Source organism: Cetorhinus maximus, chromosome 11 (genome assembly GCF_964194155.1).
Source record: "Cetorhinus maximus chromosome 11, sCetMax3.hap1.1, whole genome shotgun sequence".
NCBI classification, from domain to species: Eukaryota; Metazoa; Chordata; class Chondrichthyes; order Lamniformes; family Cetorhinidae; genus Cetorhinus; species Cetorhinus maximus.
Window position 1 is genome coordinate 62,233,815 of NC_135889.1, and position 23,723 is coordinate 62,257,537.

At 39.8% G+C, this 23,723-nt stretch overlaps 1 protein-coding gene across 5 annotated transcripts in view; it reads left to right on the forward strand.

The window, feature by feature from the left end:
• The window catches only part of LOC144686636 (neurabin-1-like), a 112,787-nt gene that overhangs the window by 78,185 nt on the left and 10,879 nt on the right, over positions 1-23,723 (forward strand). For all 5 annotated transcript variants that reach the window (XM_078552097.1, XM_078552099.1, XM_078552096.1 and 2 more), the window contains 5 exons: positions 4,134-4,485; positions 7,128-7,209; positions 8,640-8,711; positions 8,972-9,170; positions 22,431-22,616. In XM_078552097.1, the coding sequence (XP_078408223.1) occupies positions 4,134-4,485; positions 7,128-7,209; positions 8,640-8,711; positions 8,972-9,170; positions 22,431-22,616 (891 nt within the window). The remainder of the gene's footprint in view (positions 1-4,133; positions 4,486-7,127; positions 7,210-8,639; positions 8,712-8,971; positions 9,171-22,430; positions 22,617-23,723) is intronic.

Genomic DNA, 23,723 nt, shown 5'->3' on the forward strand with positions numbered 1-23,723 from the left:
CATATAGCATTTCCAGGCCTTTGCCATTCTGGACAACATCCATTTACACTAACTGTGTGTTTTCTATCTGTCAACCAGCTTTTTGTCCATGTTATTACATTTCTTCTTATAAGCCTGAACTTCTAATCAAAGGAAGGAACTATAAACAATTTTGCCAAATACAATGGATCATTGATAAGAGTGCAGTTTGTAAATAATTGAAGCCCCAGCATTTGGTCAATAAAGTGCCTGGCACTTTAACCCCAAATCAAGTTGATACAGCAACCCTTGAGGATATTGGCCTTGACTCTGAGGTGCAATTCATTTGTCCTGTCCCTTCTCCCCCAGATCCAGTCTCGGATGTCCCAGGAATCTAATGCCCTCCTTCCTGCAACATCTCTCTAGCCGCACATACATTTGTCTGCCCTCACATTTCTATGCTCAATGGCATGCGGCACTGGGAAGAATCCAGAGATTGCTACCTTTTGAAGTCTTTCTTGCTAGTTTCCTTTCAAGCTCCATGCATTCCATGAACTTGTCCCCCAAACCACTTTTGGCAACGTGATTAACCAAGTCAATATGGGGGAGATAGAGGATCAAATATGTAATCAAATTTCAGAAAAGTGTAAAAATAATAGGGCAGTAATAGTATGGGATTTTAATTGCTCAAACATTAACTGGGATAAAAACAAAAAGCTAAAAGCTACTGCGGATGCTGGAAAACCAAAACAAAAACAGAATTACCTGGAAAAACTCAGCAGGTCTGGCAGCATCGGTGGAGAAGAAATCAGTCAACGTTTCGAGTCTTCATGACCCTTCGGCAGAACTATGCTTCAGTTCTGCCGAAGGGTCATGAAGACTCGAAACGTTGACTGATTTCTTCTCCACCGATGCTGCCAGACCTGCTGAGTTTTTCCAGGTAATTCTGTTTTTGTATTAACTGGGATAGTTTTAGTGTGCAAGATAGGGAAGGAGCAAAATTCTTAAGTTGCATCCAGGAGAACATTTTTTAGCCAGTACATAGCCCAACAAGGGAGGGGGCAGTTCTGGACTTAATATTCGGAAATGAGCCCAGGCAGGTGGAAGGCGTATCAGTAGGGGAGCATTTTGGAGATAGTGACCATAACTCAGTTAGATTTTGGATAGTTATGGATAAGGATAAGGTTGGGCCGGGAATAAAAGTTCTAAACTGGGGAAAAGCTAATTTTACTAAGATGAGATGCAATTTGGCCCAAGTAGACTGGGAGCAGCTACTTGCAGACAAAACTGTGTCAGAGCAGTGGAAGGCATTGAAGGAGGAAATAGCAAGAGTACAGGGCAAATATGTTTCCGTAAAGACAAAGGGGGAGACCAATTCCGGAGAACCCTGGATGTCGAGGGACACAAAGGTTAGGATTAAGAAAAAAAGAGAAGCTTATGGTAGACATTGAGGGCTCAATATGGCACAGTCCTTAGAGGAGTGTAAAAAGTGCAGAGGGGATCTTAAAAAAGGAAATTAAGAAAGCTAAAAGAGTGCATGAGAAAGCATTGGTGGGTAGAATAAAGGAAAATCCAAAAGAGTTTTTAAAAATATATAAAGAGCAAGAGAATAACTAGGGAAAGAGTAGGGCTAATTAGGGACCATAGAGGTAACCTGTGTGTGGACCCAGAAGACGTGGGTGCAGTCCTCAATGAATACTTTGCATCGGTCTTCACAATGGAAAATGATGATGCAGATATAGACATTGAGGTGGAGGACTGTGAAATATTAGAGGAAATTAACATAGAGAGAGAAGAGGTACTAGCAGGTTTAGCGGCCTTAAAAGTGGATAAATCCGCAGGCCCGTATAAGATGTATCCCAGGCTGTTGAGGGAGGCAAGGGAGGAGACACAAGGGGCTCTGGCAGTAATTTTCAAATCCTCCCTGGCTACAGGTGAGGTGCCAGAGGACTGGAGGACTGCTAACATTGTCCCATTATTAAAAAATGGAGGAAGGGATAGACCAGGAAATTACAGGCCAGTCAGTCTAACCTCAGTGATGGGGAAGTTACTAGAAGGAATTCTGAGGGACAGAAAATACCTGCACTTGGACTGACACGGATTAATCAGGGATAGTCAGCATGGATTTGTTAAAGGAAGGTCGTGTTTGATCAATTTTAGCGAATTTGTTGAGGAGGTAACCAGGAGTGTTGATGAGTGTAATGCATTTGATGTGGTCTACATGCACTCTAGTAAGGCTTTTGATAAGGTCCCTCATGGCATACTGGCCAAGAAAGTAAGAGCCCATGGGATCCAAGGCAAAGTGGCATGTTGGATCCAAAATTGGCTGAGAGGCAGGAAGCAGAGGGTGATGGTAGAGGGATGTTTCTGTGACTGGAAGTCTGTTTCCATTGGGGTTCTGCAGGGCTCGGTGCTGGGCCCTTGCTGTTTGTCGTGTACATAAATGATTTGGACTTAAATGTAGGGGGCATGACCAAGAAGTTCGCAGATGACATGAAAATTGGTAGGACGGTGAATAAGTGAGGAGGATAACCGTAAACTGCAGGAGGATATCAATGGACTGGTCAGGTGGGCAGAGCAGTGGCAATGGAATTCAACCCAGAAAAGTGAGAGGTAATGCCCTTGGGCTAATAAGGCAAGAGATTGCACTATGAATGGTAGGACCCTGGAAAGGATTGAAGATCAGAGGGACCTTGGTGTGCACATTCGTAGATCCTTGAAGGTAGCAGTGCAGGTGGATAAGGTGGTTAAGAAGGCAGACGGGATACTTGCCTTTATTAGACGAGGCATAGAATACAAGAGCAGGGAGGTTATGCTGGAACTGTATAAAACGCTGGTTAGGCCACAATTGGAGTACTGCGTGCAGTTCTGGTTACCACAGCATAGGAAGGATGTGACTGCACAGGAGAGAGTGCGGAGGAGATTTACCAGGATGCTGCCTGGGCTGGAGGGTCTGAGCTATGAGGAAAGATTGGATTGGTTGGGGTTGTTTTCCCTGGAGCAGCAAAGGTTGAGAGGGAGCATAGATTTAGGATAAATAGGTAGAAGGTTAAGAGAGGAGTTGAGGAGAAATCTTTTCACCCAGAGGGTGGTGGGAGCCTGGAACTCACTGCCTGAAAGGGTAGCAGAATCAGAAACTCTCGTAACATTTAAGAAGTATTTAGATATTCACTTGTGTTGCCATAGCCTCCAGGGATATGGGCCAAGCGTTGGGAAATGGGATTAGTGTAGTCAGATCTTTGTCAACCAGCGTGGAAATGATGGGTTGAATGGCCTACTTCTGTGCTGTAGACATCTATGAATATCAAGATTAAAGATTCCCCATGATTATTTAATTGTTCTTGTTACAAGCTCCTCTTATTTCTTGATTAATTCTCTGTGCACTAATATAGCTACCAATTGAGGGCCTATAAACTGCTCTCACCTGTGTTTTCTGTCCCTTGTTATTTCTTACCTTCACCCATATGATTCTACTTCTTACTCTTCCCAGCCAAGATCCTTCCTCAGGACTGTCCTTATGCAATCCTTTGTTATGAGGGCTACCACCCTTCTCTTCCATTTTGTGTCTTTTCAAAACGTTAAGTGTCCTGGAATACTTAGGTGTCAGCCTTGGGCACCGTGAAATCACATCTCTGTAATGGCTATGAGATTAAATGCATTTACCTGATTATGTCATTCATTCATCCATGTTATAAATGCTTGCCCTTTCAATTTTAACTTTTCCCTATTTTCCTTGAGTTGACCTTATTCACTGATGCACTATTAACATTAAACGCTCTTGTCCCTTCCTGTTGCACTCTGCTTTACCCAAATCACCACACTGCTCTATGGCTTTGACTTTCTTATTTATGTTTATAAGTTTCCACTCACTTGGACATCCCCTTCAATACCACCCATTTTTCAAATTAAAATTTTCAAAATGTTGTAAGAAAGGAAATTAGTGTTTTATATCAGCATTCTAAGTACCTCAAGAAAAGTTTACTCTTGATCTCTAGACAGAATCATCTATTTTTCCTTAAGTTACTTGATCTCCCTTTTGAAATGGCTACCTGGAGAAACTGAATTTGAGTGACCATGCTAAATTTTCTATGACCATTTTACTTTTACGTGGTTACTTATTTATAAAACACAAATATGTACATATTAGCTAACCAGTTAATATTTTTTCTTTTCAGAATAATGAGGAAATTTATGAGGAGAATGACGAAGTCCAGCAAACAGAAGATTCATGTTTCCTGAGTAGCTTGGATTCTTTGCAAGCTATTGAAGATATGTCTGTCCCTGTGCCTGATGCATCAATGAAAGATGAAGCATTAGATGAAAAGCATGAAGTGGAGAGCACAACCAGCTTGCATGATCAAAGCTCATCTGCATCCCCTTGCTCCTCTCCAGTTCACAAGATAGATGAGAGTAGCACAAGCTCAAAACATTCTCTTTCTAGAGTCACAGCACCTTCAAGTTCTCCTACATCATTTCTTACAAAGATGAAGAAACGAGAATCAAAAGGCAAAGGAAAAGAGACCAATGGTAAACCAATGTAATGATCTCTGATCATTGTATACAACTGAAATGTCCATGTAGAAACTTCATTGACTGCTTTCATGAGCATGTCCAGTAATTCTGAGAGATAATTGTGCAGTAATTGAAATAAATTGCTGTCAAAGTTAGAATATACAGTAGTGTATTTTAAGGGTGTGCATTAAGATATTCATTTCAGACTGTCCATTGTTCATCATTTATTTAGCACAGGGCTCATTTAAGGTTTTGCTTCCCATGGTTTCAGTCAAAATGCCCTTTTTGTTTGAGAGAAATTTTGTAATTGACAGTAATGCACTTTTACTTTGAGCTTTGGTGAGGGTGAAGGAGCAGAGGAAAGAAGATGTGAAAATCTTCCACTTTTAAGACACATCCAATACTGAGGAAATTATCCATACTGGAATGATTTTAACTCCTAAATCTTTACTTTATAAACAATCTTTGTTTTGACTTGAGACAAAATTCCATTGAATTTTTCCTGCTGAGCCCTTAGTGGATGTAAAATTTGAATATATCCTGCTATAGAAGATTAGACGGGTTGTGAGGTATATTCTGCGCTACTTTTTATATCAGCATTGGATTTTGGCTTTATTCTTGGTCAACTAATATAAGTTCCTTTTGAACATGCGTTGTTGTGATCTCTGGACTTTTACTTTCAGAACTATGGCCATGGTGTTTGTTATCTGCAGACAACCTCACATGAGTTAATATTTGCACTTATCCCAAATATTGGATTTGCACCCAAAATAGACCATGTAGAGAGGTTAATAGGCAGCAGCGTTATCTGTGGCTCATTAGATAGCGCACTCGCTTCTGAATCAAAAGGCTGGAGGTACAGTTCAACTCCAGAGAGGTGAACACACAATTTAGGCCACATGGCAGTGCAGCATGGAGGGAGCGCTACACTACCGAAGGTGCTTTCTTTCAAATGAGAGGGTGTACCAAGGCCCCATCTGCCCCCGCAGGTGGACAGATGATTCCATGTATTATTTTGAAAAAGAGCAGGGAGTTCTCCCTCAATTTAGTCTACTGCATTCACTGCTCCCAATGCGGCCTCCTCTACATTGGAGAGACCAAACGCAGACTGTGTGATCACTTTGCGAAACACCTTCGGTCTGTCCGCAAACATGACCCAGACCTTGCTGTCGCTTGCCATTTCAACACACCACCCTGCTCTCATGCCCACATGTCCATCCTTGCCTGCTGCATTGTTCCAGTGAAACTCAACGCAAACTGGAGGAACAGCACCTCATCTTCCGACTAGGCACTTTACAGCCTTCCGGACTGAATATTCAGTTCAACAACTTCAGATCATGAACCCCTTCCTCCATCCTCACCCTCTTTTTGATCCAGTTTTTTCTAATAATTATTATATATTTTTTATATATATATTTTTCTTTTCCCACCTATTTCTATTATTATTTTTAACATTTATTTCCATCCATTGTTTTATCTCCACCTTTCAGCCTATTTCAATTCCTTCCCCCTACCCCACCCCCACTAGGGCCATCTGTCACTTGCTCATACTGCTTTCTACCCTTAATGTCACCATTAGCACATCCTTTAGCTAATATCACCACTGTCAACACCCCTTTGTTCTTTTGTTTATGACATCTTTGGCAATCTCTCTTTGCCTCCACCTATCACTGGCCCTCTATCCAGCTCTACCTGTCCCATCCCCCTTTAACAGTTTATATTTCACCACATTTCTATTCCTCTTTAGTTCTGATGAAGAGTCATACGGACTCAAAACGTTAACCCTGTCTTCCTCTCCACAGATGCTGTCAGACCTGCTGAGTTTTTCCAGCAATTTTTGTTTTTGTTAGGGAGTTCTCTCTGATGTTTTGGCCAATATTTACCACTCAGTCAATATTAATATATCAGATTATCTGGTTGTTGTAACTTTGTATTTAAGATCTTAATGTGCACAAACTGATTGCCATGCTCCTAGCAGTACAGCAATGACTGCACTTCTAGCAGTACTTCATTGATTGTAAAGCGCACTGGAATGGCCTGAGGCTGTGAAAGACAATTGCTTTCAATACTTCAGGGCTAGTGAGAGGAAAATAAGAGCCATATTTTTGATTGCTATCCAATGATGCTTGTTGGAAAGTACATGGATGTTAGAAATGTTTGGCTATGATGCTTTGCATGACTCAGTAACGTGTCAGCATTCATTGTCTAGGTTCATCCACCAGCTACTTGGGTTGGGAATGGGGGTGATTGGTGCTAGTGGAATTATTATTCAGCATGCATGATAAACTTCAAGAGAAGGCAAAAATTATACAATTGTGCATGCAATGAACTGTATTGGTCTTTGCACTGGATCCCAATCAGACCTCCTTCCTTTCTAAAGTGTTGGTGCAAGATGAAAAGCACAGAGAGGCATCTCCTGTGGTTGTCCCACAACCTGCTCTGGTTGGCATGTTTGCTTTAGTGATCATTAGTTGTATTAACTGCACTTGTAATTTTTAGCATGTAAATCAGAATATATTTTGAAGCATTTTGTCATTGTACATATTTTTGATTGCAATACACCACTATGCCTTGTACACTTACTTGATTATTGATAACTTTTATAAACAATTATTAATTGGGAAAAAAAAATTAGCTCAATTATTTTATCTTGACAGAAGGCAAGAAAAATGAAGAAGAAACATCCTTTGGGAATGAAAATACATCAGGAAAGCTTAAAAGAAGATTTGCTGATTTTGGGTATGATCTCCATTGCCTATGAGAGATCTTTTTTGTGTGATTATCATTGTAATCATTTAATAATGGATACTATTAATGTTACCTTTCTCTTGCATGATATTTCAAACACAGTCGGGAAGTATTGAATCTCCGTTTGCTTGATTCTGAGCTTAAGTTTCCCTCTCCAAGTTCCTTCTGTGACTAAATTCAGTTTCTTTCATCTAAGTAGCATTGTTGTTTCTGTCCCATCTACTACTTCCTGTACAGGAAACTTTAGTTCATGTCCTTATTACTTCTCCAGCACCCTTCTTGCTGTCCACTGCTAATGATCCCTCCATAAACTATAGTTTATCCTGGATGCTACCTCTTTCATTCTCATCGCCCATCTTATCCAGACATCCCTTATCCCAGCTAACAATTTTAAGCTTTTGTTTTTTTCACAACTTTAAGGAGTTGATGATCAGCCACAGATCCCATTCCTGAACCCTTTCCAGAACTCCTGTTGAAAGTCTGTGTGTGTGTGTGTGTGCCTGAAAACATATTCAGTATTGGTTGTGTTCAACCCTGCACTTAAATAATTGAATAGTCTGCCAGTATTCATAGTTGGCTCTCATCATGGGTATCATTTGATCTCTGTAGTCTAATTTTTAAAAAATTTTGTTAAAGGCTGGCTTCCAATATTAAATTAATACATTGAAGTTAGCAAATTCGATTCAAATATAAGATGTAAGCTGCATACTTATAGCTTGGTATTAGATCTTAACCTACATATCTTGAATCTTAAAACTGATCAAAACCTGCTGAACTGTCAGAGGTATTGTGTATTTGAAAAAATATGGCACTGATGAGTCACCTGGGCCACTTTCATGAAGAGTAGACATAGAAACATAGAAAATAGAAGCAGAAGTAGGTCATTCAGCCCTTCAAGCCTGCTCCACCATTCAATATGATCATGGCTGATCCCCCATCTCAACACCATCCCGCTCTCTCCCCATACCCCTTGACGCCTTTAGAGTAGTATTGCTGGAGACATGAGGGCAAGTACCTGCTCACAGTGGATGAGGAGGATGTTGTCACTTGGTAAATTAGGATTGTGGGGGCCACTGTTTGTGTGCTGTCTCCCTATGATTTGCACTGCTAAATTTTAACTTCTCTCTGCAGCAGAATCATAGACCCACTTTTCCTCCTGTGATCCAAGCTAAACCTATAAGAATGTGAAAGCACCTTCTATTAGAATATGGTTTTAAGCACGGGGAGAACAAAAAACAAGGCAACATTTGGGGAAGTAAAGCTACTTTAAAAATTCAGAACATAAAATTCAGAACATAATTTGGGTTTATTGTTAGTAGGCAATATCCACTGATTAGCAGTACTTGTGAATACATACAATGATTTCTAATGGTATAACTTTTTTTTCTCCTCTCTTACCCCACCTTTTTTTACATAAAAAGTGGATTAAGAAAATCTGGTGGAAAAGGCAAGAAATTAGATAAAGAAGATCGTAGAACTTCTCTTGATAGCAGGTATTCTGCTATAATTACACAATTGTAATCTTTAACTGCCTCATGTATTCAGATTTTAAATGTTCAAATATTTGTGAAAACTGTGTAACCCAATGGTTCCCTAAATCATTGTCAGTAGAGTTTGCTTGCATTTTGCGTTTATAAAATTAATAATTTTGGTAGGGTTAGGCATTGCATGTAGTTTTCTTAGCCTGTTGGTTAATTCATGTGACTTACATGTAAAGAATAATCTCATACTTTTTTACTTTTGTGTATGACAGGGGATCTAAAGAAATGCTTGAGTGCTCAGGTGGTAACCTTTCTGCTGCAGAATCAGTCACATCCATACCAACTTGCATGCCTTTTTCTTGGTTTGGGGATAGTCGTAAGGAAGCTGTCTCTTCCAACAGCAGTCTTCATTCACCTTCAAATTCACATGACATCGTTTGTGAACAGGACAAGGAGAAGCCTAGAAGTAAAGTGAGTTGAAAATAATTGCTATTTGTTCCTTTCTTACAATTCAGGTGCTTTCATGACCAGGTAGTCTCTTGATGTAAATGTGTTTTTGAATAATTAACAGAATATTGGTACTGATTAGTTTCATTGCTATATTGTAGCAGTGGAAGGAATATTTAGGAGACTGGAAGATGCTAGTTACATGTCTTCACTTACTTTGCAGAAATAATTTGTGTATATAAATGTGACATGGTGCCAGTTGTACTCCTATAGTAGGTTATAGACATAACTGTCCTGATTGGGTTTTGGGTAACACAAAGATAGTGTGCAGGAAACAATGCTGTTCCTATTCTTTGAATTATTTTATTTAGATTTCACCTTATATTTGTATTTTAAATAAAGGCTATACTTAGAAAAAAAACCAGCTTTTTTCTTTTCTCAAATCCCTCCATAGCTTCACCCCCTCCCTCCGTCTGTAATCTCCTCCAGCCCCCCCAACCCCCTCCAAGGTACCTGTGCTCCCCTGACTGCTTCTGGCAGCTTGAGCATCCCCGATTTTTAATCGCTCCACCATTGGTGGCTACGCTCACCTTCAATTTCCTAGGACTAAAGCTCTCTTATGGCAGAGAAACCTCAATACTAAGGTGGTTTTTGCTTTTGAGTTGTCCAAATCCAAGGTCTGAACATTAAACATCGCATATCTCTCTTTTATAGAGAATAATGTGTGACAGAGATTGCGTGAAAATAATCTGAGACATTCTGACAATTTAAATGGCAAGACTTTTGTAATCCCTCGCTTTTTAATATTGTAACATTGTTTTCAGTGATTAAAAGTGTAAGTCTAGCTTACTGCAAATGCATGTCGCAGTCCTGTTTTCTACTTTATCTCATCTATCTGTAGTTAAGAAAGCTCTCCTTTATGGAAGCAGAAGATGGTAAATTGGTAGGGCACTACATTTCCGGGGATGAGCATGCTTCTCCACAACAAAATAATTAGTAATGTTTTGGACAGGAGTACCTTATTACTTTATCTAGCCAACTTTACTGAATCACCTACCAGTTTCTTTACTTTGATTCTGGAACTAATAGTTCTATACCTGCTTTCCTTATAGTATATCATATGGCTCTTTTTCAAAATCTGCCATTGCTTTTTGTTGCATTAATCATACAAGTAATCTGTTCCGCACTTATTTTACTGCCTTACTAAAAAGAGTATTGCCCAAATTTTGTATTTTCTTTGACACGCCTAACTTAACGCTATGATCCCTAGTCTTCAAGGCCACTTCCTATCAGAAGAACCTACCTCATTCCAAGTCCTCTATTAAGTGTTCTCTCATTGCCCTTTTGTCTAGAGAATAAAGTTCCAGGGCAAACTGTAATTCTTCACCCCTGTATTCCTTTCCTGGATTCATTCCAATCATGCTACTTTCTCCTTGTATTATGAAAACTAAAACTGATCAGGGCTGTCGAGATATAGTAGACCAAGACCAAATACAACTTCCAAATCACCACCTTAGGTTTTATGTCACACCTTCAAACTATACATCCAAACATTTTACTACTTTTCCACCAACTATGAACACTTGCTCGAAATTGTATCTCATTTAGAAAAAACAGATTATCATTAGTTAACATCAATAAATGCTGCAGTTAGGTACCATCTGTAAATTTTGGCACTTTATATGATATATAAAAGTTATTAACAACGATGGCTTAACAGTAACCTGTAGTGTTCCAGTGGTCCAGCACTTCTATCACATAACACTAGACTTTGTTGTCTTTGATGTATTAATGAAACAGATTCTTTATCCCACCTCCTCCGAATCCACCCCCCCCCCCCCCCTCACCAAATCTATTCAATGCTTACATATCTCATGAATTAGTCTATTGTGTGAATCTGGGTCAATCTTGAGGTTGCTTAATGGCTTAGAAGTAGCAAATCTGGTGGTTAAATGGTGATCGCCTGTTGGAAAGTAGTGTGCTTGGAGGATGCTGGGTTCGGAGAAGTGGAGCAATGACAAAAAATGCAATACTTTTGTCCTTGTTTCTATTACAGGCCAGAATACGCGCAGAAGGTTAAAGTCAGTTATTGCTAGTTATTTTTAGATTTACACAAGTCGTATAAAGCTCATATTGCAGTCTGCTTATATTCACATGTCAGGACATGGAAGAGATTTGCGTTATTTGGAAGGACCTTGCCATACATGGTTTGATCATATTATACCTGGCCTGGGATCTGTCAAGCAGATAATTCAAAGTACAGATCAATAAACCAAATCATCTCATTCAATTTCAAACTTCCAAAGTGATGGACATCCTGGGCTTAATGGTTTTGCTTAACATCTGTGCCTTGGTGGAGATGTTGTTTGGACCTATGTGAGGGAGAGGTCAAAGATTCTTTGTAGTCCCTGTTATAAACAGCTCGGTGGCCAGGGGCTTTCAATTGTTGACTTGTATTTGGCTACATTAGCTTAGTGAATCAATTTGAAGCCAATACATAGATTAAACTAGATTGCTTGTTTTATTTCTCCACATTAACCAAAAATGAGCAACTGTGTTTCAAAGATCAAGTTTAATCTGAAAGAAACCAGAAGCGAAGTGTCTTTTATGGTTTGGGCATTTCAAGAAGAAGAATAATGGTTGTAACTATTGTAAATGTTTGTACTAAATGTTCATTTACTGTTAAATACATTTGTTGCTTTTAACATGAACTTCCGTCTGATGGAATGTATATTTAATTTTTTGAAGTTGAGCAAGTTGTGTGGTAATATATCTATTCCAGTAAGCCAGAATGCAGGAACAAGCATTCACTATTTAATCCAAGTATTATTATATTTACCTAGATATTGAGGAGATAAAAATGCTGTCTGGTTTGTATTGAGTGCAAGGTCACATTTACATTGAATCCAAGTGGAATATCTAACATAGAAACCCAAAAATATAAAACAAAAGGTCCAATTTCTTCTGGGCTCCACTTATACGTATGTAATAGGAGAACTATGTAACCTTTTAGGCATTTTTCAGGTCTAATGGGGAAACTAAATCAATATTCGGAGGTTTCATTCTCAATCTTCAAAATGGAACACAATGAAGTCCAAGCTTTCTAGCTTGGTATATTTGGTATATTTAATTGGCAAGATTTCCTTAAGGAAGAAAATATCATGATGACCTGTTGGACTGTCTTTTTTGCTTTGATTTAATAACTAAGATGTTCCCTTTGATTAGCAATTCTCATAAATTAGGGATGTTCAAACTAAATACTGCCTATAAGCATACACAGAGCATCACTTCTGTTCCTGGTCTTATTTCTTTGGCACTGCTACCAGTTGCTGCCACCTGCTGTTCCAAGTGATTGCAAACCGTGAACAAGAATTTATTCCAATATCATGGATTCCCACCCACAGTGTAAAACAGTGTTTAGTTGCTTGAAGTGGCTGGTGATACAATACAATGGCACAGAGGGGGATGAGCTTGCAGATGCACAAGGCAGGAAATTGGCTGTGTGAAATTGAGGCAAAAGCGCAAGCATGAAGTGGGTAGGAAGACAACAAAGCGCGGATGGATGCTGAAGAGCATATGGGAGAAGAAGAGTGCAGAATGATATTGAAGGTGATGGCTGAAAAGCAGTAACAACATGAAATTGAAAGAATGCCAAGATAGCAGTAGCAACGGGGGTAAGAGTGCCATCTTGAATTTTGAGGAGTTGGGCAGGAAAAAGATTGGCAATGTAAAGTGGCGAGAGGGAAAGAAAATGCCAGGTATTAGTGTTTTTTTTAAAAATTGCAAGAAACGGGAGCTATCCCTGGCTACTGGTACTAATGCTTCCTGTATGCAACCGAGGGCTTGAGTAGCGCACAGAGGAAGAATGTTTGGGTACCACTGTCTAAAATGGGCTTCTGTATACAATGCTGCTTTGGAATGAAAAACAAATTTATTAGTTAAATAGGCTGAAGTATAATTTGCCATCCGTTCAAAAGTGGTTTTGTGATTACATAACCAGTGTCAGATGTGCAATTTCTCCTATATTAGAAACAGCTGCTTTTAAATTAAATTTAAGCTTGGACTCATTGGTACTGGGATAACTAATTTACACAACTGTTATGAGACAGCCTTTTAAATTCCAGAGGGAAACTTTAAACAGCTGTCATAACCTATATTTTTAAGTGGTATGTTTGAGATGCAACTCTAAATTCAGGAATCAGACCACCAGTTCTTGAGAGGTTTTATATTAAACTAAATGAAACATTTTACTAATTTATACAAGTTAAATATATACACATGGCTACAAGTTACTACTATCATAACTTTAAACAAATTCCCAAACTAATCTCCATTAAGGCATAGACTTAACCAGAGACCAGGCAAAGCATTTTCATCTTATGAATTCAAAATGAGGTTCTTTTCACTGGTTCCTGTGGGGATAGTTGTAGGCTTACAGCTACTTTGACCTCACATTGCCTCTGCCCCTCACACGAAAACTGCTGAAGTTATACCTAACTCAGCTCATTGAATGTAAATTCTTATTGTATCATCAGCCTCTTCTAACAATAAAACCTCTTTCATAGTACCAATTGTATTAGTAATATAAACATATTGCTTGGTCTCTGCTAACTAGGTCCCAGATTTCACTCGCCTTTTTGAATGCTCTATTCAAAAAATGCAAATACACTGTACCTTTCTTACATCTCAAAACTATACACATCAAAGCACCCAGACTAGCTTGCTTTAATCCAATTAAGACACACCCATAGACTAAACCTCTATTTTAAAAGAAAAATACTTTCCAATAATATTATATACATTAATAGCTTCATGACACAACTAAATCAGGTACTTTATAAAAACAAAAATGTATTACTGGAAAATTAAAGTGCTGTTAGAACATTGCAATATAAATGTTATATTTTTCTTGAATTTTTATACTTATTAAAATGAGGGATGTTGAAAGCAATGGAACATGTTTCTGCTTCTGTCAACCAGTGTCAGCATTTAACAGTCCCAGAATCAAGTTCCCTCTTCTCTGCCCCAAACCTGGTAAGAACAATTTTTGGTCAGTTTTATCCATTCACAATTCCATTAATAATGGAAACTGGGCTCTGAATTTCTGACACTGTAATTATAGTCTTCCCTCACCCAGTGACGATCCTGCCACCACTACTGTCAGTGCGGTGAAATAGTAATCATGGGCTGTCAGGTTTGATGGAACATAGAACAGGGGCTGGGTGATTTAGGAATACTTAAAGATAAAAAGAATAAGAGCAAGGCTCTGAGGGTGAAAAAAACCCCTAAATAACCCAAATTAACATAATAGTATAACAATTAATATACCTGATGTAAATAAAACAGGATGTTGAAAAATAAAAAGTGTGATAAGTTTTAAAAACTGGAAAAATCCTCCATGTTTTTGTGGGTCCTATTAACTAAATCAGATTTCTCGACACACATGCACATAGCACAAGCAGACAAGCAAATTAGAAGGACAGATTCAGCTCAAAGGGTACAACACAGTAGCCAGGAGGATCCTGGCTCTATGCTAGGCATGAATGGAAGCTTCATTTAGACATGTTGGAAGAACTGATGTGGAAGGGAACATTATCAGAACAGATGCAAAAGAAGCAGAGAAACTGGGAGCAAGGAGTAGATCCGTTACAGGAAGTAGAGTGACAGGAAGCGTAATCACGGAGACTGTAGGAGTGTAAAGTAGATACTGATAAAAAGCCATTATCTGTGAGAAGTTAAGGAAGAGAAGAGATAAGTCAGAGATGGACCATATGAAGGTGAGGGAAGGATGAAAATAAGAAAAAAGTTGATTAAATTTTCCAGTTTGGGGTGAAAGCAGGAAGTAGTTATTTAGTCCTCCTCCTGATTTTGTTTTTTCAGAAGTTCATACATCTTGAAGCCTCCCAAGATTCTCCTCCTTCGTACTTTAAAATATAATACTTTTGACTTTCCACTCTATCTTTTCTTCATCATGCTCTTCATTATAACTGTCATGGCAACCTCTTTCCTGCTCAAGCCTCATCCCACAAGCTGCCTCTGTTGTTCCTGCTGATCACCTAATTTTCTCAAACATTTCAACACTGCCCCTGCTGGACCAACTAGAAACTTATGGACTTTCACCCTGCAGGCACTGATCCCCAAGGGCTTCCTGAGTAGCAGCCATAACACAAGAGAGCTGATGGACATCTGTGTGACCCACAGCAACCACATCTGCAGCAAGTGTCTGCAACTTGAGGAACTTCGGCTCCGAGCCGACGAGCTGGAGTCTGTGGTTCGGACACTATGATTCAGGGAGTGGGGTGGTTACTTGGGTAATTTGTTCCAGGGGGCAGTCACACCTTTTAGGCTAGATATTTCAAATTTGTTGTGTGGCCAGGGACAGAAGGGTGTGACTGCGAGTGAGACAGGTAAAGGGATCCAGAAGGTAGTGCTGGAGAAACCTCAGCCTTTGCAATTGTCCAACAGGTTCCAGGCTTTTGCAGCTTGCCTGGATGAGAGCAGAGACTGCAAGGAGGATGAGCAAATTGATAAGGGTAAGGGTATCAGTGACATAGGTAGGACTAAGAAAGCAGTTCTGCTAAGGGAATATGAGCAGCCAGGGGCTAAATTAAAAAGCAGAACTGCAAAAGTAGTAATGTCTGGATTACTATCTGAACCACGAGCAAATTGGCATAGGGTAAATAAAATCATACAGTTGAATGTGTGGCTCAAAGATTGGCGTGGATTTTGATTTGTGGGGCATTTGTACCAGTACTGAGGAAAACAGGGAGCTGTACCATTGGGACAACGTTCACCTGAATCATACTAGGGTCAGTGTCCGATTATAGAATTATATAACCAGAGCTGTAGAGAGAGCTTTAAAATAAATGAGCGGTGGTGGGCAGGGGATTGGCGGAGGTGGTGAGGAAAGTTCGTGTGAGGGAGATTTCAGAAGTTAAAAAGGACAAGACAATAGTGCAGGGTAATGATGCAGGCAATGATAACTAGAGTGTGACAGGACTGGACAGGGTGTACAAACTTAAGAGTGCACTAGCAAGTGAGGTCAGAGTGAGGAAAAATGATAAAAAGACAGAATTAAGGGCTCTTTATCTGAAAGGTCACAGCATTAATAACGAGATGGATGAATTGATAGCACAAATAGAAATAGATGAGTATGATATGATGGCCATTACAAGACAAGCTTGCAAGTTGACTATGGACCTCAAGGGTATTTGCCATTTTGAAAGGACGGGAGGAAAGGAAAAGGAGGTGGTGTGGATCTAATAATAAAGGATGAGATCATTATAATAGTGAAAAATGATCTTGGTTCAGAACATCAAGATGTAGAATCAGTTTGGGTGGAGATGAGAAATAGCAAAGGAAGTGGGAGTAATTTATAGACCACCTAACAGTAGCTATGTAGTAGGACAGAGTATGCATCAAGAAATAATGGAGGCCTGCAAGAAAGGCACTGCAATAATCGTGTGACTTTAATCTTCACATTGATTGAACAAATCAAATGGGCAAAGGCAGCCTGGTGGATGAGTTCACAGTGTATTCAGGACAGTTTCTTAGAACACTGTTCTAGAACCTACCAGTGATCAGGCTATTTTGGACCTGGTAATTTGTAATGGGGCAGGATTAATTAAAGACATCACAGCAAAGGATCCTCTGGGCAATAGTGATCATAATATGATAGAATTTCACATTCAATTTGAAGGTAAGAACTAGTCCGTAGCTAGTGTCTTTTTAAATAAAGTCAATTATCAGGGTATGAAGACAGAGTTGGCTGAAGTGGACAGGGTAAATAAGTTAAAAGGTAAGATGGTAGAGAAGAAGTGTCAGGCATTTAAGGAGATATTTCATTGCTCCCAGCGAAGATATATTCCATTGAGGAAGAAAGATCCGATCAGAAAGATGCACTATTCGCAGCTAACTAAGGAAGTTAGGGATGGTGTCAAATTGAAAGGAAAGGCATAGAATGCTGCAAATATTAGTGATAGGCCAGAAGATTTGGAAAGTTTTAGAAACCAGCAAAAGATGACTTAAAAAAAAAATGAAGAGGGAGAAATTGGAGTGAGAGAAAATTAGCAAATATAAAACAGACAGTAAAAGCTTTTACAAGTATATAGAAAGGAAAAGAATAGCTAAAATGAGCATTAGTCCCTTGGAGGGTGAGACTGGGGAATTAATAATTGAAAACAATGAAATGGCAAAGGCGTTGAACAAGCATTTTGTACCTGTCTTCACAGTCGTAGACACCCAAAACATCTCAAGAATAGTAGAAAATCAAAAGGCAAAAGGGAGGGAGGAACTTAAATTAATCACGATCATTGGAGAAAGAGTCATGGGAATACTAATGGAACTTAAGGCTGAGCTGACAAAGTTCCCTGGATCTGATTGCCTGCATCCTAGGGTCTTAAAAGAAGTGGCTGCCAAGATTGTGGATGCATTAGTTGTAATCTTGCAAAATTCCTTAGATTCTGGAAAGATCCAAGCAAATTGGAAACTTGCAAATGTAACACCTGTTTTCAAGAAAAGAGGGAGACAGAAAAAGGTCAGGGAGGTGAGGGAGGCAGGAAACTATAGGCCAGTTAGCCTACCACCTGTCATTGGGAAAGTGCTAGAATCCATTATTAAAGAGATATTAGCAGGGCATTTAGAAAATCATAATGCCATCAGGCAGAGTCAACATGGTTTTGTGAAAGAGAAATAGTGTTTGATAAATTTATTCTTTAAAAATATGACAAGCAGGGTGGATAAAGGGGAACCAGTAGATGTCATGTCATGTATTTGGATTTCCAAAAAGCATTCAATGAGTGCCACATAAAAGATAAGATAGCTTTAGATCTCATGGTGTTGGGGTGATGTATAGGTATGGATAGAGGACTGGTTAACTAGCAGGAAACAGAAAGCCAAGATAAATGGATCATTTTCAGGATGGAAACTTATTATAACTGGTGGAGTGCCACAGGAATTGGTGCTGGTGCCTCAACAACATCAATGACTTGGATGAAGGGACCGACTGTATTGTAGCCACATTTGCTGACACTGGCGATAGGGAAGCAAGTTGTGGGGAGGATACAGAGAGTCTGCAATGGGATATAAATATGTTGAGTGGACAATGTGGGAAAATGTGAGGTTGCTTTGGTAGGGAGAATCAAGAAGCAGAATATTATTTCAAAGGAGAGAGACTGCTGAGGTACAGAGGGATCTGGATGGCTTTTTTTTTATTCATTCATGGGATGTGGGCATCACTGGCTAGGGTAGCATTTGTTGAACATCCCTAACTGCCCTTGTTCAGAAAGCATTTAAGAGTCAACCACATTACTGTGGGTCTGGAGCCACATGTAGGCCGGACCAGGTAAGGACAGCAAATTTCCCTCCTTAAAGGACATTAGTGAATCAGATGGGTTTTTACAACAAATGGTTATCATTAGACTTTTAATTCCAGGTTTTTAGTCAAATTTATTGAAATTTCACCATCTGCCGTGGTGGGATTCAAACCCGGATCCTCAGAATACTAGTCCAGTGACAATACCACTATGCCACTGCCTCCCCTTGAAGTTAGCATGCAGGTACAGCAAGTAATTAGGAAGGCAAATGGAATGTTGGCCTTTATTGCAAAAGGGCTGGAGTATAAAGGTAGGGAAGTCTTGCTACAACTATACAGGGCATTGGTAAGACCACACCTAGATGTTCGCCCACCTTATTTTTAAGGAGGGACATACTTGCATTGGAAGCAGTCCAGAGAAAGTTCACTAGGCTAGGATTCTTGGGATGAAAAGGTTGCCTTATGAGGAAAGGTTGAGCAGGTTGGGTCTATGCTTACTGGAGTTAAGAATGAGAGCTGACCTTATTGAAACCTATACAATTCTGAAGGAGCTTGACAGGGTAGGTGCTGAGAGGATGTTTCCCTTTGTAGGGAATCTAGAATGAGAGGCCATGGTTTCAAAGTAAGGGATCTCCAATTTAAGATGAAAATGAGGAATTTCTTCTCTAAGGGGTCATTAGTGTTTGAAATTCTCTCCCCCAGTGAGCGTTGGGGTTGGGTCATTGAATATATTCTGGGCTAAGTTGGACAGTTTTTTGATTGACAAGGGAGTTGAAAGTTATGGGGGGTAGGCATGAAAGTGGTGTTAAGGCCACAACCAGATCAACCATGATCATATTAAATGATGGAGCAAGTTTGAGAGGCCAAATGGCCTACTCCTATTTATGTTCTGAGTTCATTCAGCTAGTTTATTGAGTGGCATAATTAAAATAGAGTGAAGGAAATGAGCAATTTCAGTTTGCAGAGGTTGAAGATGCTGTGTAGGATTTAACTGAAAAGCACATATTTTGCATTGAACAATAGTGGAAGAACGAAGAAATGGTTTGAGCATGGAGTAATCCAATTTAACTGTTGTATTGCTCCTTAATTGAAATCATAGATACCAGTTTCACTTGTTTTTAACCCAGTATTGACTTTATAGGCGGAAGCTTTTTACAGGCAAGTGGAGGGAGGTTTTGGTGCGTGCGGTAATTAAATCCCCTAAACGTGATGTTGGATTGGGGTCCTGGCCTCATTGCCTCCCCGCTTCTTCTGGGTTTCCACCCAGGTGGATTTCAAAGTGAGCATGGGAGCCAATGTGCAGCTGTCGGGTAAGATATTTAATTATTCAAATAGGTCGTTATGTTCTGCTTTAACCAAGGATTCTGCATTTAACGCCAATGGACCAATTTTCCGAATTGTCAGTGTCTCGCCAGGGTCACTGAGGTGAGTGCAGAGAGAGGAGTGCTTCTTTCAAAAGACATACAGGTTGGGTAGCTAATGAAACTGAAGAGCTACAGCCATGGCCAGGTAGGAGGTTACTGCCGATTCTCTGTCAAGCTTGACAGGTGATTGCCAAATTCTTGGAAGTCACTTCACTTGACTTGCATTTCATTTACCTTCAGTTGCACTTCCCTGCTGCCAGCTTTCACCATGGCATGGGAGCATCTCCCGCAGCCCTACCTTACACATCCAATGAAGAACGAGGAGCAGCAGGAACAACCCCAGTACCGACTCCAGCTGCCTTCTCTTCACCCACGTGCTGCTCCACCAGACAAAGGGGGTGGTCATAGATCCAGCTGCAAGGCTGTGAGATCCCCATCACATAGTTTACATGGAAGGAAAGAAAATGGAGAGTTATAACTATTAATAATGGCTTTTATGAATAGGATGGAAGGAGAACATTTGTGGAGAGAGCTAGTGAGGCATGGGTGCTAGAGTGCAGTAGGATGAGGGTGGGTGTGTTCATTTTGGCTGCTGAAATGGGGATGTGAAAGAGGAATGAGTGCAGTTGCATGTTGTGTTGCTCTGAGGAGTGCTGTGCAGGAGAATGCTGGAGAGGTCAGTGTGGATATTGTTGCTTGAAATGTTATGCCATCGCGTTAACTGGCCTCCTGAGATCCTGGATCATCTTGGTACTGTTTCACAGTAGGAGGGGTGACACTTCTGCTGCTGACTTCTTTGGCTACTTCCATTCACACCTGTATGCTTAGAGAGGTTGTTCCCCCACAGATCTATCCTTGTTCCTCTCATCAACATGCTGCCCCTTAGCGACATCATCTGAAGAAACATCAGTTTCCAGTACGCTGATGATGCCCAGCTTTACCTCACAGCCATCTCTCTTGGCTCTTCCACAATCTCTGAATTGCCAGATTGCTTATGCGACATCCTGAATAAAGAGCCATTTCCTACAATTGGTAAAGTTGAAGCCATTGCCTTTGGTCCCTGCCACAAACTCTACTCCTTCACCATCAACTCCATTAATATCCCTGGTGGCTGCCTGAGGCTGAATCAGACTGTTTGCAACCTTGGTGTCATATTTGACCCCAAGATGAGCCTTCAACCATATATACGCCTCAATGACCGTCTATTTCCAGTACCCAACTCCGCCCATGCCTCAGCTCTTCTGCTAAAATCCACAACCCCTGCGTTTGTTACCTACAGCTTTGACTGTTGTAGTGCTTCCTGGACAGCTTCCCACATTCTATCTTCAGTAAATTTGAGGTCATCCCAAAATTCTGCCACCTCTGTCCAAATTTGCACTAAATCCCATTCGCCCATCACCCCTATGTTTGCTGACTTACGTTGGCTCCTAGTTAAGTAATACCTCCATTTTTAAATTTTTCATCCTTGTTTTCAAATTACTCCATTGCCTGGCTCATCTCTACCTCTGTAACCTCCTGCTGCCCTACAATCCTTCAAGATAGTCTGCACTTGTCTAATTCTGGCCTCTTGATTTTAATTGTCCCCCCCCCATTGGTGGCCATGTCTTCAGCTACCTAAGTTCTAGGATTCCCTCTCTAAATAAATCTCTCAGTCCTTTGCTCCTTTAAAACCCCTTAAAACCTACTTCTGGTCAAGTATTTGACCAACTGCCAGATTATCTCCTTATATGGCTGGATATCATATTTTGTTTTATAATGTCTCTGTGAAATGCCTTGAGACAATTTATTGAGTTAAAGGTGCTATATAAATGCAAGTTATTGTTGTAAATAACCCTATTTGACTGAAGAAAATTAGTCAGCCCTTGCTAGTGCCTTGTAAACGTTCTTCAACTAAAACTTCCTCAACTTGACATTCTTTTTAATGTCATCTTGCTGTGTGTAAAAATGCTGGCCACAATTGCCTGCATAAATTGATGTACTTCAAAGTAATTAATTGAAATATAAAATACTTCGAATTGTTTAGACGTGATAAGGCACTACATAAATAGGGACTTATCTCTCCCTGCGTGTATCTGGTAGTTTAGGATTGCAAGCGCTTTGGCATTTATTGTTTCTGAACCGAATGTGAAAATATTCTGCATCCCAGCACCAGTGCCAACAATATATTGATAGGCTCCTATTTCTTTGACATGTTGCATCAATGAGAGAGCTGTAGATAAATGGTATAGTGCTTTCCACCAGCTCATATTTTAAACTTTTTATTTTATTTTGAATACAGTCATATATGATGGCAAATGGCGTATAGTCTTAACATTGCTGGATACATAAAAGGGATACACCATAGAAGTATTGTAATTTGTAGCCATATATGTTTTGTAACAATTTTTGTCATTGTTAGTGGTATTGATATAAGAGAAGGCAGATGACAAATGATCTGGCTCTGAGTGCTCATAATGAAAATTATTCCATTCCCCAGTATTGACATTGCTTTAATTTTAATCACCCAACCCTTTAAGTGAAGAACTTAAGATTTTCATTGTACCTCATTTACAGGATAAAAAGACTATATACTTTATCCATGACTTTTTTTTTACTTTGGCAAAACAGGTACTTGATGATCAAGCAACAGCAGGGAAACAAAACCAATGGCAAAATCGAGCTGTTTCTGAATGGACAACCCAACAAGTCTGTCATTGGCTGATGGGAATGAATTTAGAGCAATACACTACAGAATTTGTTTCTAAAAACATTGATGGAGAACAACTAATGCAACTAGATAGCAATAGACTTAAGGTATGATATCACAAGTTGTTCCACAATGCCTGCCAAATTTTGTTGGATTCATTAAAGACAAACTGTATTGCAGTTGCAGATCTACTGGATGTACCTTAAATATTACATTAGAGGAAGCATGAAGTGTGGTTGTATGGACCAGGATGCTCATAGGAATCCTTCCATCATCAGGACAGGGAGTAAAAATGGCTATTTTTTTTCTACTGATATCTCTTCATTGATTCATGCTAGAAAATGCTTATGCATGGACATCAGTAGGCTTGATTGTGATGCCCCAAAGTCTGATAGGCTTCCATATAAAATATATTTTCTTGGGTAAGATTCTTGGTATGTTTGGAAGTGTACCTCAGGGCACCTCACTGCCTTCAGAAAAAAAAGGTGTATAAGTTGCATCTTTTTTTTTTCTCTGTCAGCTACGTATCTGACATTTGGAATCTCATAACCCTAGTTTCAGAAGCAAGCTACTGAGAATACTAGAATACAAGTTCCTATATGGAAAGTATTCAAAATATACCTTTACAACTGCTCCTGCTTGTTGCAGAGTAGCAGCAGGTTGCTGCATCCTGCCAGTGTGTGTGAAAAGCCTGAAGAATGTCAAGATTACTTCTTTGCTTGAGCATGTTCAATATTGAGGTGCAGTTGCTGTAAGCAAAATTGTATTATCGAGCCTTTGTATTAGTGATTATTTAGGTTAAGTGTATTTACGTTTTTTAGTTATACATATAGGGATGGCAGGGCAAGGAAATCTCATGACGTGTGCACCACAATTTGTAATTCTTTGGCATATCCAGGGGCTGTACTTTTGTACTAAGTGTTGAAAAAATGACCCTCTGGAACAGCAAACCTCTGTCGTAGTCTGTACTTCCTGGAATACAGTCATCAGTGAGGCACTAATCAACTGTTCAGGATGTGAACTGTATAGAAAAGATGTAGGTGTTTTGCTGAGACAGCAGAGGGAGACAAGACTCGGGAGCTCCTGAGATATTAGTACTGTCCAAGGGATATAGAATGTTAAATATGAGGTGAGGACAGTGTTAGTGACTCCGAAGAGTTTGTCCCTCTGAGAACACTGTAGAACAAGAGAGATGTAAGGAGATGATATGCAGG